The sequence below is a fragment of the Coturnix japonica genome, chromosome 1 (genome assembly GCF_001577835.2).
Source record: "Coturnix japonica isolate 7356 chromosome 1, Coturnix japonica 2.1, whole genome shotgun sequence".
NCBI classification, from domain to species: domain Eukaryota; kingdom Metazoa; phylum Chordata; class Aves; order Galliformes; family Phasianidae; genus Coturnix; species Coturnix japonica.
In genome coordinates this window covers 46,355,929-46,372,784 of record NC_029516.1, presented here as the reverse complement: position 1 = coordinate 46,372,784, position 16,856 = coordinate 46,355,929, and the positions used below count along the sequence as shown (strand labels likewise).

At 57.4% G+C, this 16,856-nt stretch overlaps 2 protein-coding genes across 2 annotated transcripts; both read right to left on the bottom strand.

The window, feature by feature from the left end:
• Window positions 1-217: 217 nt before the first annotated feature.
• On the bottom strand, window positions 218-7,593 carry SUN2 (Sad1 and UNC84 domain containing 2). The gene is made up of 18 exons (XM_015863306.2): window positions 7,480-7,593; window positions 7,073-7,181; window positions 6,619-6,779; window positions 6,370-6,504; window positions 5,883-5,978; window positions 5,524-5,617; window positions 5,374-5,444; window positions 5,088-5,212; window positions 4,679-4,894; window positions 4,522-4,599; window positions 4,398-4,441; window positions 4,104-4,269; window positions 3,771-3,992; window positions 3,111-3,195; window positions 2,913-3,028; window positions 2,603-2,770; window positions 2,414-2,506; window positions 218-2,124 (listed from the first exon to the last, which is right to left on the bottom strand). The coding sequence occupies exons 2-18, from the start codon at window positions 7,159-7,161 to the stop codon at window positions 2,011-2,013; spliced, it is 2,073 nt and encodes a 690-aa protein (XP_015718792.1). The 5' UTR covers window positions 7,162-7,181; window positions 7,480-7,593; the 3' UTR covers window positions 218-2,010.
• A 1,103-nt stretch (window positions 7,594-8,696) lies between these two features.
• LOC107314278 (extracellular serine/threonine protein kinase FAM20C-like) lies at window positions 8,697-13,529 on the bottom strand. The gene is made up of 10 exons (XM_015863365.2): window positions 12,503-13,529; window positions 11,341-11,516; window positions 11,186-11,264; window positions 10,792-10,884; window positions 10,405-10,520; window positions 10,026-10,206; window positions 9,820-9,929; window positions 9,354-9,435; window positions 9,160-9,219; window positions 8,697-9,082 (listed from the first exon to the last, which is right to left on the bottom strand). The coding sequence occupies exons 1-10, from the start codon at window positions 13,012-13,014 to the stop codon at window positions 8,848-8,850; spliced, it is 1,644 nt and encodes a 547-aa protein (XP_015718851.1). The 5' UTR covers window positions 13,015-13,529; the 3' UTR covers window positions 8,697-8,847.
• Between the last annotated feature and the right edge of the window lie 3,327 nt (window positions 13,530-16,856).

Genomic DNA, 16,856 nt, shown 5'->3' with positions numbered 1-16,856 from the left:
TAGAAGGCTGCAAGCAGGGCTGCAGGCTTTGGCTTCTGTGGCCCAAGGGATTCAGGTCTGTAAGATGGGGGGTGCTGGGCAAACCTGCATGCCCGTATGTAGTATAGCAGCTGGAAAATAAGGATCGGGTATGAGAATACACAAAGAACAGCTCCAGCAAGGATGCTCTCACCTTGCTGCATCTCATTCCCACCTGCCAGCACACCAACCAATCACCTCTAGGCAGTTTAGATATAATTTATTTGTCTTGGTCTTTCTTCTTTCTTTGCATAGGCATAAATTACAATCTGTTGATTAAAAAATACAGTGAACAAAACAGTGCAGCATTTGCAGCAGGCTACAGCATTAAGTACATCCTCCTGCCTGTAACAGTCCGTGGGCGCAGGGCAGGTCTGTAACACTGCAATGGGGCAAAATGAGAGCGAGGGGGGAGAACAGAAGGGACTGCAGTGAAGAGCAACTCTCCAGCCCTGTGGTTATGGCATTTCCTCCAGCAGATGGACAGCCCTGCTACAGAGGGGAGCTGCATTTCCACTCTGTTTCTCATTCAGATAAACACAGGACAGGTCTGGGTGCTCAGCACCGTCACCGCTCGCAGGCAGCTGCAGCCAAGCTTAAAATAACTCAGGCTGTGGATGCCAGAAGTTGAAGCTCTGTGCTCAATATAAGAGCAAATCTATTCCTCTCCCCCCAGTGCCCTGGCAGCAGCCCTGTGCGGCCATTTTAAGTGACTGGAGATGGGGATAGCATCACCCCGATCCCCTGGGGCTGATAGCCCTGTGCCCTTCTCTTTGGCCCTTGCCTCTCCCAGGGCAGGGATCAGTGCTCAGTGCCTGGGAGGCAGAAGCCAGCATCCTACCCTACAGGGCACAAATGCCACACGCAAGCCCTGCAGCTTATATTATTACTTGCCAACTAAACGCAAGACAAATGTGGTGGTTAGAAACACTACTCCAGAGCGTAAGCTGAGCTGTAAACTGAGGCTGGGGGGGGGGGAAGGGGCCTGTGGGGCCCAGCAAGCTTCCTCCACCCCATGGCCCACCCCACAAACTGGATGGGAGAAATGGTACCCAGGACATCAGCTCCCAGCAGCAGCTGCCTCTATACACACGTGCCAGTGGGAAAGTGAGCTCGGAGGACGTCCTGCCAGCACGCAGTGCGGGGCCCTGTCCCCCAGCCCAGCTGTGCTCCTCTTATTGCAGCTTATCCTACAGCGTGTGCATCCTTGTGCCAAGCAAAGCTCTAGCCCCACTGCCAGGCGAAGGCGCTGGCTCCAGTGGTATCACGTCACAGCTCCACCTCCACGTAAGTAGAAATTGCATGGAAAAAGTATTTCCGTTGTTAATATAAAAAATAAAAATCCCCGACACCCTCATTGGAAAACAATCTGACCCCGTAAAAAAAAAAACAACCAACAGAGCAAACCCAAAGGGGGAAGCAGGCGAGGTTTGAACGCAGCATCCTCAAGCTTAGCAAGCAGGACAGGCAGCCTCAGGCATGGGGAACCTGAGCAGCACTGGGACCCAACACGGCTGCTGGGCCAAAGTGAGCAGACCCCAGCCCAGTAGTGGCTTTGCATCCCACACCTGCCCCATTTCTCCCCTCCTGCTGCCCCCAAACCTTTACCTCCACCATACTTAGTTAATACTGTCTTATTTATGTCCCCTCTGCCTGCCCGGCATGGAAGGGGTTGAGGTCCTTAAGATCTTGAGAAACAGGGAGGGGAGCACGATGCAGCACAGTGCCCCAGCGCATCATGGAGTTCCCTCCATCCCAGCAGTGGGAAAGTTATATGTGCCACCAGAAAGGGGACAGCGCGGCCCCAATAGGAAAAAAAAATGAACTTCAGAAGTGTCCGAAACGCACCGAGAGCCACCCGCGTGGTGGGATGTCCTCGCCTCACCCCTCTGCAGGCAAAAAGTCCTCTCCTCTGCAAGCAGCAGCAGCGCAGGCGAAGGGCAGTGCAGCCTCCCACATCCCAGGACGGCCCTGTCTGGCAGCAGGGGGGAGTCAGAGCGCTGGCTCCCCGTGCACGCGGAAGCGGTAGATGCAGGTGTACTCCGGGTGGCCCCAGTTGCTCAGCACTTGCAGCTTCACCAGCTGGAAGGTGCCCACGTCGTCACCCTTGACGACAGGAGAGATGTGTCACAGAACCACGGCATGGCTGGGTTGGAAGGGATCTCTGGGTCCAGCGGGTCACCCGGGGTCATGCCCAGGTGGGTGCTGGAGATCTCCATGGAGAAGATATGTGGGGATGGGCAGGCAAGAGGGCCTCCCATTGAAAGGCTCAAGGTGGACATCAGTCCCACTTCACAGGCTGAATGCCCTGAGAACAGAGGGACACCAAGACCTCCCCACATCCAACACCATCGCCCAACTTCCTTCCTGCTCCAACAACACTGCCGTGCCTCACCTCGAAGTAGAATGTTTGGATGGGGTCACCATCCTGGTTGTAGGTGAAGTGCCCCAGGAGAAGGCCCTCCTCCTCTCGCTCCTCTTTCAGGCCCTGCAGGGAACAGAAGAGACAGGGATGATCGGGATGGGGAATGGGGGCCACAAAGGTGCATCCCACCCTCCAGCAACCCACTACAACCCTACTCACGTAGACAGAGAAGTCCTTAGGGGCACTGGGGATAGTTCCCTGGGGTGACAGTGCTTTGGGGACATGCTCCAGTGTCACGGCTGTGGGCCGGATGAGGCTGGACAGGCGGATGACAGCAAAGCCCTGGGAGCCACGGAAGGCCCAGCAGTTCCCAGGGTTGACGTCTGGCTACGTGCACAGAAAAGGAATGCCAGCTCTTAGGTAGCAGCAGCAACATTATCACCATCAGCACCGTTTTTCCTCCCAGCCACTACACCCAGCGTGAGCTCTGCATCACCCCAGGGCTCTCAACCCAACTCTCAGCGCCCACCTGCAGGATGACGCGTGGGGACTGCGAGTGGTACCACAGAGGGATCCCAAACAAGCTCAGCAGTGCTGTCTTTGTCTCATAGGTTTCAGAGCAGCGGGTGTTGATGACGCTGGCCCCTGGTACAGGGAGAGGAGCACAGGGGTAAAGCAGAGTGCCAGCACTGCCTGGCTGCCCCCAGCTCACCCCCCTGCCACCTACCTGCTGACTCCAGGGCGTAGTCGACCATCCCTACACGGTCCTCACTGTAGCGCTTCAGTGCTTGGTCCACGATGAGGTGCACTTGCTGTGGGGGTAAAGATGGGTCTGGTCACAGCTATGGGGCCCTGTGCCCACCTCCAGCCCATGGAGTTGGGGCCCTTCTCACGGGACAGGCAGTGATGAATCACTGCGGCAAAAAGGAGCAGGCGTGCGCTCGGCTGCAAAGCCTCATTAGAGGCTGCTAAAAATACCCGGGACAAGAAGTGCTGTGCAAGGAAGGGGCAGCGCCTGGGCTGGCTGGGCTCACCCTTCCCAGTGCTGATGGATGAGGAGGGGGACAAGGACCGGGCCCAAGTCCACATGGTGCCCCCAGAGCTGATCCTAAAGCTCAGTGTCCCAATGTTACCACGTGCACTAGAGCCCATACAGGGTGAGGGGACTGCCAGTCCTGTGCGATCCCTCCCTCTCTCCACAGGGAGCTGCCAGCAAATATTTCCAAAGCAAACAGGCTCATTTTTTCCTCCGCTGTCATCCTGCTGCAACGTTTTGCCCCAAATGACTCAGCATTGCTGCTAGGGACAGGGCAAACAAGATGGCTCTGGTTGTTTGCAAGCTCCATGGAATCCCCACCCATGTCCCCAGGGCTCGGCCACCACTCACCTCTTCTGTCACCCCTCCAGCTCCCCCCTGCCGCAGGGCCACACCAATGCTGTCCCGTGCTGCCAGCCCACGTTCCTCCCGCATTTGGGTGAGGATCCGGAGCTCCAGGGCACGCAGCTCCTCCTGTAAGTCCTCCCGCTGGAGCAGCAGCCCAGCCCTGCCGTCATCCTGCCGCGACTGTGCCAGGAAGCGGCTGATCCATGCTGGCATCTGCGCTTCCACCTGGAAGTGTGGCATGGGGCTCAGCCGTAGGGCAGGGACCCACACCTCTGCCTCAAAAGAGGCCTCAGGTGGGGGTAAGGGTCCCTAAAAGGGAGGACATCCTGGACTTACATCAGCCCGCGTTGCCTTGATCTGCTCCAGCACGGCCTCCAGGTGCTTGCTCATGGCCTCCTGCTCCGAGTGCAGCCCTGCCAGCTCCCTCCTCAGTGCTGTCACCTCCTGCTGCAGCTCCCCCATCGCCCGCTGCCAACGGCCCTGCAGCTCCTCCTGCACCGACCTGTGCCACCAGCGCAATGAGAAATGCCACCAAGCACAACCAAATACTCCAAAATGCCAGGCCGAGGCCTACCCCACCCTAAGCTCCAGCCCCGCAGTGGGGTTTCTCCCCACACTAAGCACCATTACCTCTGCCACTCCGCATTCAGATCCCGAAGCCGGGCCTCCATCTCCTGCCGGCACAGAGGCACAATAATCAACACAAGAGCTGCCCACCATCCCCAAGGGCCCCCACGGGGCGCACATCCCTCACCTGCGAGGCCTGCGCCATCTTCCCCAGACGTCTGTCCATATCGGCCTGCAGCTGTGTCCGCAGGGCATCCAGCTCACCCTGCGGGGCAAGGAAGAGATGGGCACATCAGAACCCACCCCACTGCATCCCCATGCCTGCACCATCCTGCTCCCCTCACCTGCAGGCGCCCAGTCATGTCACTGCGCAGACGCTCCTCCATGTTGGCCTGGCGGCGGCCCAGCAGCCCCTCCAGCAGGCCCAGCATGTCTCCTGTGGGTGGGGATTCACCCCCGGCCACCCCCAGTTCCCAGCGTGACACCGCAGCCTCCAGAGCCTCAAAACGCTTCTCCAGGGCCTGGAAGCGGGTCAGGAGATGCTGCTCCCCCCGCAGCCCCTGTGATGGGAAAGAGAACACCATGCAGCCGCCCCTGCGCCTTGTGGGCCTACGTGGGTGGCTGTGCCCCATTACTGCTTCCCCTCCCTCCATCTTTAGGATGAACCAAACTTTAGGGGCTGCACCCACTGGCACAGAGCACCCTTGAGTGCCCGGCTCCAGCCATCCCACCCCAAAGGCAACCAGTTTGTACCTGGTCCAGTGCAGTCACGTCCTGTGCCCCAGACACATCGGAGGAGGAGAGCTGTCCTGCTCCCCACCATGAAAAGATGGGGAGGCTGTGTGCTGACAGGCCGTACGGGTACAGGTACCATGCTCCTGGGCACATGGGGGATGAGATGGTTCAACAGTGAGATGGTGATGGGAGACAGGAGCCACAAGCACTGAGCTCACCATCATCCCATCCTGGGTACAGCATGGGGACGATGGCTCTCCAGCCCCGTGTCGCACTGGGATGAGGGGGTAGTAGATGGGCTCACCATAGGTGACTGCAGCAAGGAGCAGGAGGAGCAGCAGCAACCACAGGGACTTCTTCAGCCGTGGGTAGCGCCTGCAGAGTGGGGAAGAAAGAGGGCTAAGGGCTATGTTCTGCAGTGGTGGGATGCTCATAGGGCTGGGGTCCTACTCACCTGGACAGGGGGACACGCTGTAGCTGGGGAGCCCTTCCAGTGACATGGTGCCAGGCGGTGGCTATACAGGACAGGAGCCATCCCACGAATCGGGCTGGGGGAGGACAAGCAGGCTCAGAGGGACCCCAAGACATCCCCTCTGCCTCCAGGGATGCTCTCTAAAGGAAGACAACCCATGCGTGCAGCATCCCCACCCCTCCCTGCCTTAGATTTGCAAGATGTGGAAGACGCCAACTGCTACATGGTCAACAGCGAGCAGGCATGCGAGCAAAGCAGCCCCATAGGACAACAACCTCCACAAGGGCACGGGAGAAGCGTGCAGAGGAGAGAAAGCCCTTTCCACCAAGGTCCTCACTCACCTGGTGCAGTGAACACCTGCCAGAGGAAGGAGCCAACCCTGGAGGCAGCGGTCCTCAGCCCTGACCCCGAGCTGCTGTGGGCAGAGTAGAGCTGACCTGGAGGGAGATAAGGACAACAGGTAACAGCTTCGAGTTGTGTCATGGGAGGTTCAGGTGGGACATAAGGAAAAAACTCTTCTCAGTAAGAGCGGTGCTGCAGTGGCACAGGCTGCCCAGGGAGGTGGTGCAGGCACCGTCCCTGGAGGTGTTCAAAACCCGGGGGAAGGGGCAACGAAAGAAGGGGGGCAGTGGGCATGGTGGGGATGGGCTGATGGTTGACCAGATAAGCTTAGAGGTGTTCCCCAACCTTAATGATTCTGGGATTCTATGTGAGAGGCAACATGGGATGGAAGCCACATCCCTGGGTTTGATATAGGGGCTGTCACTCTGCGGTCCCATGGATGTGGGATCATCCCACATCCTCAGCATCCCACCACCGCATTCCTACCTGCATAGTCATCTTCTGAGGAGTACCCAGAGGAGGAGGCGTAGGTGTCATAAGTCCGGCTCTCCAGCAGCCCGTTGACTTTGCTGGACTCCGTGTCCCCTGTATCCCTTCTCCTCCTGGTGGGGAGCTCCCTGCCTGCTTACCCGCCCCAAAAAACCCCATAGAAACAGCTCAGAGAACAGCCACTCCAAAACAACCGTGATGCCCCGAGGGGTCGAGGTGACAGATGCCACAGGTGGGCAGGCTCACCCCAGTAAGTGCTGCCATCCAGGGCATCATCCAGCGCGGCCAGCCCCCGGCTGCCCCCCAGGTAGGACTCGCTCACCAAGGACTCGCTGTAGTATGAGGTCTGGGTGCTGGGGCCGGGTGACGGCCGCTTGGTGCCGCTTGATTTCCTCCTCGCCGCCGTCCTGCCGGGGGTGGAGGTGGGGATGAGAAGCAGGCGGTGGGAGTCACGCAGCGGATGCACGGCTACGATGCCGGCCCCGGGGCGGGGAGGATGCTCGGCACGGCGGAACCGCCGCTTTGCGACACCCCGAAAGGTGGGGAGCCCCCGGTCCCGCTTCCGCCTGCACCGCTGCGGTTTTCCGGCACGGCGCTCTCAGCGCTTCCCTCCCTGCCGCCCATTGGGCCCAAAGCTGTTGGGTACCAAAAGCCTCACACCCCCATACCCCCCCCCCACGTCCCCGCGGTACCCCCGAACCTGGCGGTGCTCCCCAGCAGGGAGCTGGGGCCGTCCTCATCCTCTGCATAGAGGCGCGAGGTGACCAGGCGCTGGCTGCGGCGCGACATGGCGGGGGACCGCGGCTCACCTGGGGGGCACACGGGGGGGCACAGTGTCATCGGGGGCAGCCACACTCGGGGACACCCCCAAGACCCCCCGTGCCCCCATAGGACCAACCCGAGCGCACCCGGGGGCACCTGTTCCCGGGGCAGTGACAGCTGCACTGTCCCTTAACGCCGTCCCCCCACGCGGGTCCACGCAGCCCCACGACCGAGACGCGAGCGGGACTCCTCCCACCCCACCCAGCACCCCCATGCCACAAGACCCCTTCACTCCCACAGCCCCCATACGCACCCCCGACCCCTCCATTCCCCCCCGGCACCCACCGCAGAGCCGAGGACAGCCGCGGAGCAGCAGCAGCAGCACCTCACCCCCCTCCGCCCACACCGCTCCTCTCCCTTTTGTTTTGCAAGACACAGCCCCCCCGCTCCTCCTCCTCCTCCTTCCCCCCCGGCTCCCGCCCCGCCCCAATGCTCCGCCCCAATGCTCGGGGGGGGTCGGGGGGGTCCCGCGAGGCACAGCGCAGCGCTCGCAGTGTCCCCGTGTGCTGCGCGCTCAGTGCGCCTTTGTCTGCTATTCAACCCCCCCTCCCCCCTTTTTTTTTTCTCTCTTTTAAGTTCTTGGTTTTTTTGTCCCTTGTTTCTTTGTTTCGTTTCTTTTCTCCTCTCCTTCCAGCCCATTAATTCTAGCCTCAATCTCCACTTGCCTTTCCCAGGCCCCGCTGCCTTCCCCCCCCCCCCCTTCCCCATAGCTCATTAGCGACCAACTCGCCCAATTTGCTGCTCCCTGCACCGTGTCCTGGAGATACCTCGTGCCCCACAGACAACCCGGGGCCACCCATCCCCACATGGGGCACGAAACCCCCATGGTACAGCACCTGTCCCGGCTGACGCAAACCCACCACGGATTAACCCCGGCCAGGATTAGGGGATAAGCCGGGCGCCGGGCGCTATATATGGTGCTGGGCCCGGTGTGGATCCCAGAGCCACCTCTGCGGGAGGGACCTGGAGCCCGCTGGGATTTTGGGGTGGGTGTGGGAAGAGCGTGGGCAGGGATGAGCAGTGCCGGTTGGGTGAGACATGGGGAAGCTTACCAACGGCACCATTAACACCAGGCTGCGGGCTGGGGAAAGGCTGGAAGGGGACTGACTTTGCAGGAAAGGGGACTGACCTTTTGCACAGGACAAGGGGGAATGGCTTTAAACTAAAAGAGAGGAGATTTAGGTTAAGTCCTGCGTGGAAATACATTACTCAGAGAGCGGTGAGGCACTGGCACAAGTGCCCAGAGAGCTGTGGGTGCCCCATCCCTGGAGGTTCAAGGCCAGGTTGGATGGGGCCCTGGGCAGCCTGAGCTGGTGGGTGGCAGCCCTGCCCACAGCACGGGGTGGGACTGGGTGGGCTTTGAAGTCTCTTCCATAACCAACCATCCTGTGATGCTATGAAGATTCCTCCTCTCATTACAGAAGGGTTTGGAGGGATGGCCATCCCAGCGTGCCACGTGAATCTGAGACTGGAAAAACAGCCCCGCTGGCTGGGATCCCAAGTCATGTTTTCTCCACGAGGCCGACCTATTTATTTAAATAAGGCGCGCACCCGCCCATCTCCCCTTGCATCATCCAGGTGCCAACATGCAACACCTTGCGCTCAGAGCTCTTCCCAGGGTGACAACTGCCATCGCACCACATCATCCCCATGTCACGGCCACGGCCCTATGTCATCCACCAGCACCTGGTGGGGCTGTGCTGCCGTGGCCAGGCAGCGTCCCACAGCCGCCAGCACCTTGCCCAGGCGCCGGTCCAGTGCCTGCAGGTGGGGCTCGGCCAGGACGGGTGCCAGGCGGTCGGCAGCCAGTGCTTCCCGCAGCAGCTCACTCAGGCGGTAGGGCTCAGTGGCCAGCAGCCGCAGCCGCAGGTAGGTGGACTTCTTGATGCTGCCAAAGGGGAGGACGAAGCTTGGCATCGAGGTAGCTTTTCCGCAATGGGAACATGGATGGTGGGAGCTGCTTACCTGCAGCACTGCTGGAGCGGGGCCAGGATGGACATCTCGTCACGAGAGTGCGTGCCGAAGCTGCGGGAGAAACCCAAGGGTTGGCATCGGGGGGGGTATAGCATCACCCTGCACTGGCTCTCATTTTGACTCTTGGCATCCCTCAGCCCCAGCTCTGCCCATTGAGGGTGGCTGGGTGCCCCCCTCTGCCCTACCCGCGGCCGTTGTCCAGGTGAAGCAAGAAGGTGTCATTCCCAAATTTCTCAAAGGTCTCATAGTGGTGCCGGTCCATGTTGCCTGGAAAGGTGAGGAGAGAGTGGCAGCAGTGGGATGCTGGGATGGAGACCCACACGGCCCCATGCCAACTCCTGTACAATGTCATCCTGCGCTGAGTTTTGGCAGGAGACAAGCACCCCAACATCATCACAGTACAGGCATCTGCACTCATGTCCCTATTCATTGCAGGAGAGTTGGACTAGACGACCTTTAAGGGTCCTTTCCAACTCAAACAATTCTACAACTCGATGTACGCAGCATGCTTCTGGTCCTCCAGCCCCAAACATGCCATCAGGTGGGGACCATGCCATGGGGACAAGCAGGCAAAGTGCCTTCATGGTGCAAAACCTGACCATTGCCTTTGCCATCATGGAAAGTGAGGAAAAACTGGAGGGATGCCCTCACCCATGAGGAAATCAAGCACTGCCATGTCAATGAGGTCGAGGAGGCGATGACCACTGTCATAGGGCGGTGTCCGGCGCACCTTGGTGCAGTAGTTGGGGTCCATCTCCCACCTGGATGGACAGTGGGACAAGAGTGACCACAGGGCCACCTGGGCAGCCCTCCTGTGCCCCTTGAATCCCCTTGTGTCCCCCCGTGTCCCAGCTCACTCAGCCTTCTTGCTCTTGTGGTAGGAGCGGCGCCAGGGGCTGCGCCAGGAGCGGCGCTTGGCCAGAGCTTTGTCGGGCAGCAGGGCCGCCATGGAGCCCTCCAGCTGGTCCGGCTTGCCGCACAGAGCATGCTCGGTGGAGCAGTAGTAGGAGCACTCCCCGTAAAAGCAGACGTTGCCCGCTGGCATGGGGGACAAAGCACAGGCTGATGACTGAACAAGAAGCAGATGAAGCTACTCACCATGCCACATGCATAAAGCAATAGCATGGTGACTCTTCTTGAGAACTGCCTCCATAGATGGGGATGCGGTGGCAACTGGAGTCATCCCCAGATGGGTGCCTGCCCTTGTGTGACAGCCAAAGGGTGGCAAGAGCTCACCTGGGGAGATGAAGAAAGTCTTGGCCAGTTTCTTGTCAGTCGTGATGTCCCGGATCTCCTTTGTTATATTCACCAAGCGACCAGAAACCGGTGGGATTCGTCGGAAATCCAGGATTCTAAAACACAAAACTAAGCAGAGTTTCTTGCCAATGGAGCCATTTGTTTTTGTGCGCTGCATTACTATAAGCACCATGAGATGCAGGTGTCCTTGCAATAGAGGAGGAAGAGGTGGCTGAAGGAGTCATTTCTTGGCCAGGGTTGGATGCGAGGTTTGCTGGGAGGCTGCAGGCCCCAGAGGGAAGATTTTTGGTCATGCTCCCCACCAAGCACAGGGAAGTCCCCCTGGGCTGAGGCCCCTTTTTGGGTGCTGGCCACATGAGAACTCACCTGTCCAGGTGAAAGGCTGCAATCTCCGCATTGTGCCGCTCAAAGTCTGAGAAGTAGAAGAAGTCAGCGGGGGTCTCCTGGTCCCTGCTCTGCCTGAGAAGATTTGGGGAGAGCAGGGATGGTGGCCAAAGAATGGATCACCTCCTGCTTGTTCCCAAACCACCCTCTGTGCTGTGTCCCTGGTGCCACCCGAGACACGACCAGGCTCAGGTGTACCCTGCTGTGTGGTGCGGCCTCAAATCCCACCGGGACGAGGGCTGGGAAGTGGTTCTCATGGATCATCTTCTCTTTCCCACCACTGGAGGTCACTACCCCATCACAAGCTGCACCAAGCCTGATGCCAGCAGTAGGGGAAGGGGCCCCGGCACTGGGGCTGAAGTCAAGCTCTACTCACTTCATGGGTTTGAAGAGGGCCTGCCCGTAGTTCGGGAATGTCATGATGAGCTTCAGCTGGGTACCGCCAGACTTCTGCACTGGAAGGGGGCACACAAGGGTGACTGGGGCTGGTGGGGAGGCCAATGGGATAGGGGCATGGGCAGGGGTGAGTACCCGAGCTGACGATCTTCATGGTGGCCAGGTCCTTCAGGAGGATGTGCATCAGGGGGTCCCTGCGTGGATACAGCTCATAGCGGTTGATGCCAACGTGGAACTTGAGCCAGGTGGGGTAGGTGTCGTAGGCTGTCTTCCCTGTCGGGAGGACCATCTCGGCTTTACTGCTGCTGACCCTGGAGCCCAACAGCCACCACCACCCCAACAACAACATTTAGTTGGGATGGGGCCTTGTTCCCAGGCCCTTCCAGCACAAGGCCTGGGTGGTGGTGGAAGCCCCTGGCGCAGGTCCCCTTGGCAGCTGATGGCCACCCTTGCGTCCCCCACAGAAAGTCCCCATGGTCTCCCAGCTGAGCCTCCATTTCCAGCTGACCTCACCCCAGGGGATCAGCTCCCAGGTGAGCAATCAGCTATGCACAGTTAGAGGGAGACAGCAGACATCCATAAAAGAATGCTTCCCAGCAGCATCCTGAGCTCCCACCTGCAACTGGCTCCCCCTGGCCAGGCCCATGGCACCTCCTGACCTCCCTGAACTGGGGCTATCTAGTCCCCTCATCTCAGTATTGTCACCTCTGGAAGGTGTGCTTTCCATAAAGAATCTGCTGCATATTACCCCTGGTATCTCCATTAATACTTTCCCTTCTAATTAGAGGTTAGTAGTGCAGGGACAAAAATAGGCACCCGGCAGTGGTGAGCTCACCACCCAGCAGAGACTAAAGAGGTCAGAAAGTGCCCTGAGAAACACGGGACTGCCGCGGTCTCGTGTCGAGAGCCAGCTGACATCTGGGGTTTTGCATTTCCAACAAGAGATGGGTGAGAGAGGGGGATAAAACTGGTCAGAAGTCTGGAGTGGGGAGTTCCCAGAAATTTACAGGCAGAGCCCAGTGCTGGGTAAGGAGAGGAGGAGATGACCTCCAAGATATCATACATAACAGTGTGAATAATTCAGGCTTCCCCTTGGACTTCACCATGTGCCACACGGGCAGGAGGCTCCCTGCAGCTCCCCAGGGCAGCAGCCTGGAAACAGGGCTGAGATAAGATCTGAGGCACTGGGGCCATGCAGGTGGGATGCTGAGCCAAGCAAGGAAATTACTTGTTTGCTCCCTGCCATTTGTTCCCTCAAGCACTTCCACACATTCCCCCAGCCCAGCCCACTCCTCACCATTCATCGCTCCCACTGCTCTGTAGGCTGAATTTTTCCATGGGGTTGATGATGAACAGCTTGTCTTTGTCCTTCACCTCCGGCAATGGGATATTATAAAGAGGATGCTCAAAGAGCGCGGCCAGCTTGGATCCCCTGTCCCATGCTGGACGAACGTCTCCATGCTGGTGCCGTATCCCTGTGTCCCCATCCTTTCCCCGTGGGTCTGCTCCCTGAGGCTGGGAGCTTTTCTCCAAGGAACTGTTGCTGCCACTGAAGTCCTGGAGGATGCGCAGGCTCAGCTTTTTGTGGCTGGCCTGCAAAGGGCCACCGCCTGTGGGGGTACCCAAGGCTTTTAGTGCTTTTGCATCGCAGCTCCGGAGCCTGCAAGTTGCAGGGAGAGCCAAGTCCATCGTTACGTGCAGCAGGAGGGCCAGGAGCAGCAGCAGCAGGAGGAGGACTTTAAACTTCCTTTGGATAAGTGTCTGCAGCTGGCACCGCATCCTTCCTTGCCAAGGGGCAGGCACCCACATGGGGCAAAGAGAGTCAATGCATCCACTGCCCCGTTTCTCCTCTGCTCAGAAATCAGGGAGAGCTGTCCTGCATCTAAAACACGGTAGCAAAAAGCAGTGCTGTGGAAAGACCCTGGTGGTGGGACAGAGAGAGGGGTCGGAGCTGCAGCAGGATTTATAAGGGACGAGCCAGCAATGCCAAGGTTAGCATGAACGGGGCAAGCTCCAAATCAATAGCTGTGGGTGGGTCGGGGACAGAGACAGTCACAGATAACACGTACACTGGCAATGAAACAGGTGCCCTGCACTGTTCCATCTCTCTGGGCTTCTTCCTGCCCAGCTCACATTGCTTCCACTCCTTGTTTGCACACCTCTGCCCTGCTCCCCAGCTCCATCCTATCTGCTGGCTTTCCACCATGCTTATATCTATACACTCGTCATCCAGTTTTGCTCCAATTGCTCAGTCAGGGCAATGTTACCACCTCTCCATCTATTCAAGGATGCTTGTATGCAACTGCCCATCAGTGGGTAAAATAAAAGCTGGAGCAGTTTTACCCTTTTTAATCTCCCAAAGGATGCAAAGGACACATGAAATCCCACACATTGCACTGTCCCCTTGCTGTGGGCATGCACAGACGTGGTGTTCCTGGCTCTCCGTGTCCCACGGCACAACAGTTGCTTGGAAACCGCCTCCAGCTGACATCTCCAGCAGCCCAGCTCCAGCCAGCACCGCATTTCCTTCCCCTTGCCACGCGCAAACAGCATGGCCTACAGGAGCAGAGCTTCCCACAGGGCTGGCGAGCTGCAAGCCACGCAGAAGGAGCCAGGCGGAGGGGAGCAGATGGCTTCCCCGGGGAAGGGAACGCGGCGTCTTGCACCGGGAGGTTTGCTGGATCCGGTCTGGATGCACGTTTTGGAAAGAAGGCACCTAGGAGGGGCTGTGGCTGGAACACAGGATCGTTAGGTCATTGCTTAGTGGGGGAAAAAAAGCCAGTAAAAACATGTGCTAACTACTTGCATCAAAGGAGCTGGGCTCAGCTCTGGGAGAGGGGCCATGGATTCCTTTATTCCAAAGCCAGCTCTGCGAGAGCAAAGGGAGAGGGAGACCCCCTGCTCCTTCCAGTGGCCCAGCATCAGCTCCAAACTCGGCCTGCGGGGAGGTAGGGTGACAAAGGAGTCATTCCCACATCCTAGAGCCAGACTGGGACAGGTCTGTGATGTAGGTAGCTCCCTCCTGCTGAGCTCTCAGGGCTGCTGCATGCATGGAGACACCAGCACAGCGCCTGCAGCCTTTTCTCTACACTATGGGTTGAAGTCATCCTTCTGACCAGGACATCTGTCCCCATGCTATGGTATATCATAATGCTCCTCGCTCCCCAACTCTAATTTAGCATCAAATTGGAAAGTAGAAGAAGGGGAAATAGCTGGGGTGCTCGCCACCCTTAGCACTTCAATGCTGGCATTAAATATTAACCAAAAGATTTTTCAGCGAGCCAGACGCGAGCCTACAGCAACAGGGAAGAGCTGGGGAGCTTCAAAGCCTGCCCTGATTGCCTGACAGCACATCAGGGCACCTCGTTGCCATGACATCATCACAGAGAAGCGACTGAATTCGCACCTCTTTCCTCCATTTTTCCAGCTTCTTCACCCCTTCGCAGCAGGGCCCGGTCACCTTTGGGATGGAGGAGGAGCCCTACGCCCAAGGACACTTCCATTGCTGGCACAGAGCGTGGGCTCCCCGCCACGCAGGCTGACAGCCGATAACGATGTTCCCCATCTCTCCTCGGCAGGGAGGGATGAAGTCATGAGCAGAGCACTCTGAGCTGCTATCACTGCACGCTGCCTTGCTGGGATGGACGGATAGAAAGGGTCATTCTGACTGGCACCGATGTATCACCCTGAGCTTTTCATCTCCTTCTCCACATCTGACTCACTTCGATGCTTTGATGGCAATAGCAGCGACACCCGGGTGGCAAGACACAATAGGGAAAGGGAAAAGCAATAGTTAGACATTCAGTGCCAACCTCCCCAGATTTCTGCTCAAAAAAATTGTAAGGTAAAAACCTCCAGCAAGACATGGCAGTTTTAGAGTCAAGAGTGGTTTTAGGCTCCAAAGCATCAGTAGCAGAGTGGTTACTTGCAGGATAACATGGAACAACAAGGGACCATCTCCAATCCAGGAACCTTACTGCCCTGTGAATTACAGGTGTGCCCCAAAGCACTCTAGTTCCATAGCAGAAGCCCCAAACTGTGCTCTAATTCCACAGCAAAAGGAGGGTGGGAGTTTTCTTGTAGCACACAGGAGCCAGTGCTGCATGACTCAACTTGCAACAAGCAGGAAAGCTGATCCTACCAAATACTTGTTTGGGGGCCTTGACGCACACAGCTGAATTTTGGAAAGTTGAGCTTTACGCTTTCACATATAACAGGCATTCAAAAACAGGGTGGCTTTTTGCAGTAAGTTCTTGTGGGTGAGCTGTTACCCTTGGAAACAAAAATAGCGCGGCACAGTCCTGTGAGCCACCTTGCACTTGCTTACCTTGGGGGAGTTGCAGTGTAGGAGCTGACTTGCTGCAAATTCACACCTGGCTCACCTCCATTTGTCTGTGTGCTCATGCTCTGAGGATGCTGGGGACCGGTCAGCATTTGCCTATTGCAGATGCAGGTCATGGAGACATTAGCTTTGGTCAGTTGGTGGCCAAACTGATAACAGGCTGCTAGCAAGGCCAAGAGATTGCATGCTGAGGTAAGCAGCTCCCTCTCCCTGCGATCACCTGCAGGTCAGCATGACCCCACAGAGATGCCCATGACCAGCCTGTCTGTGGACATGCACACAGCAGTTAATTATTCATTAGTGTGAAAGGAGGACAATTAAGGAGGCTATAGTATGGCTGCACGTATCATTATGCTCCAGCAAGGCATTCCAAAGATGGTGGCTTTACCTTTTCCTCTGGATGTACATCCAGACATAAAACATAAAGGAGGTGGAAAGACCTGGAACGGAAAACCAGCTTTTCCACCTGCCAGCTGCAGCAAGTGCCAGTCAACAGTGCTATTTTCATTTAAAGTCAGCCAGCTGGAGTGAGACAGAGTAATCACACCAACAGGAAGCTCACGGGGCTTAGTCTTCCAGACTGCACCACAATCCTGGCACCTGGAGATATGGTACCAGTTATGTGTCCTCCCCACTACCTTACAAGTCCCTTCCACTTGATCAGTAAAGAATTACGTGACAGGATGTGGGGCCCAGCCAGTACAGATGGTGCAAAATTGAAATCATTTCTAGTGGTCTAACATCACTCTAATTCCTGCCTTGCAGAAGAGTTTCTGACATGTTGAAACAGCAAGATAGACATCTCTGTCATCACACTGAGACCCAGAGAAGGAACCAAGGGAAACAGCCTCAACATTTGATCCACCGCAGGCCCTAATGCAAAAAGAGTCCTTTGGAACTGAACTATGGACTCAAGTACAGACCCTCCTAAAACATGAGCTGCCGGTGGCATTGCTGGTGGCTTTGTCAGAGGGAAGCCTGAAAAAAAACCATAGAAACCACAAATGCCAGACCCCAAAGGTCAGAGCAGATGCACGCTGTCTGGGCAGGGGACACAGGTACACTCCCTTGATGCTACTCCCACAGAGGACCTGGGTCAGCTGCACCGTGGACCTGGCAACCTTGCAGCAACAAAAGGAATCGCATGGGAAGGATGAGAGTGCTTCCCTGCTGCCTTGGAGTCACCCAGGAAGGAAGCAGGGTGGATACCCACCATCGGCTGTTGCCTGAGCTACATCATTCCTCACTTACTTCCATGTTTCCTGAACTACTTTCATTGGGTTTTTACTTTAGAACAAACACAGAAAAG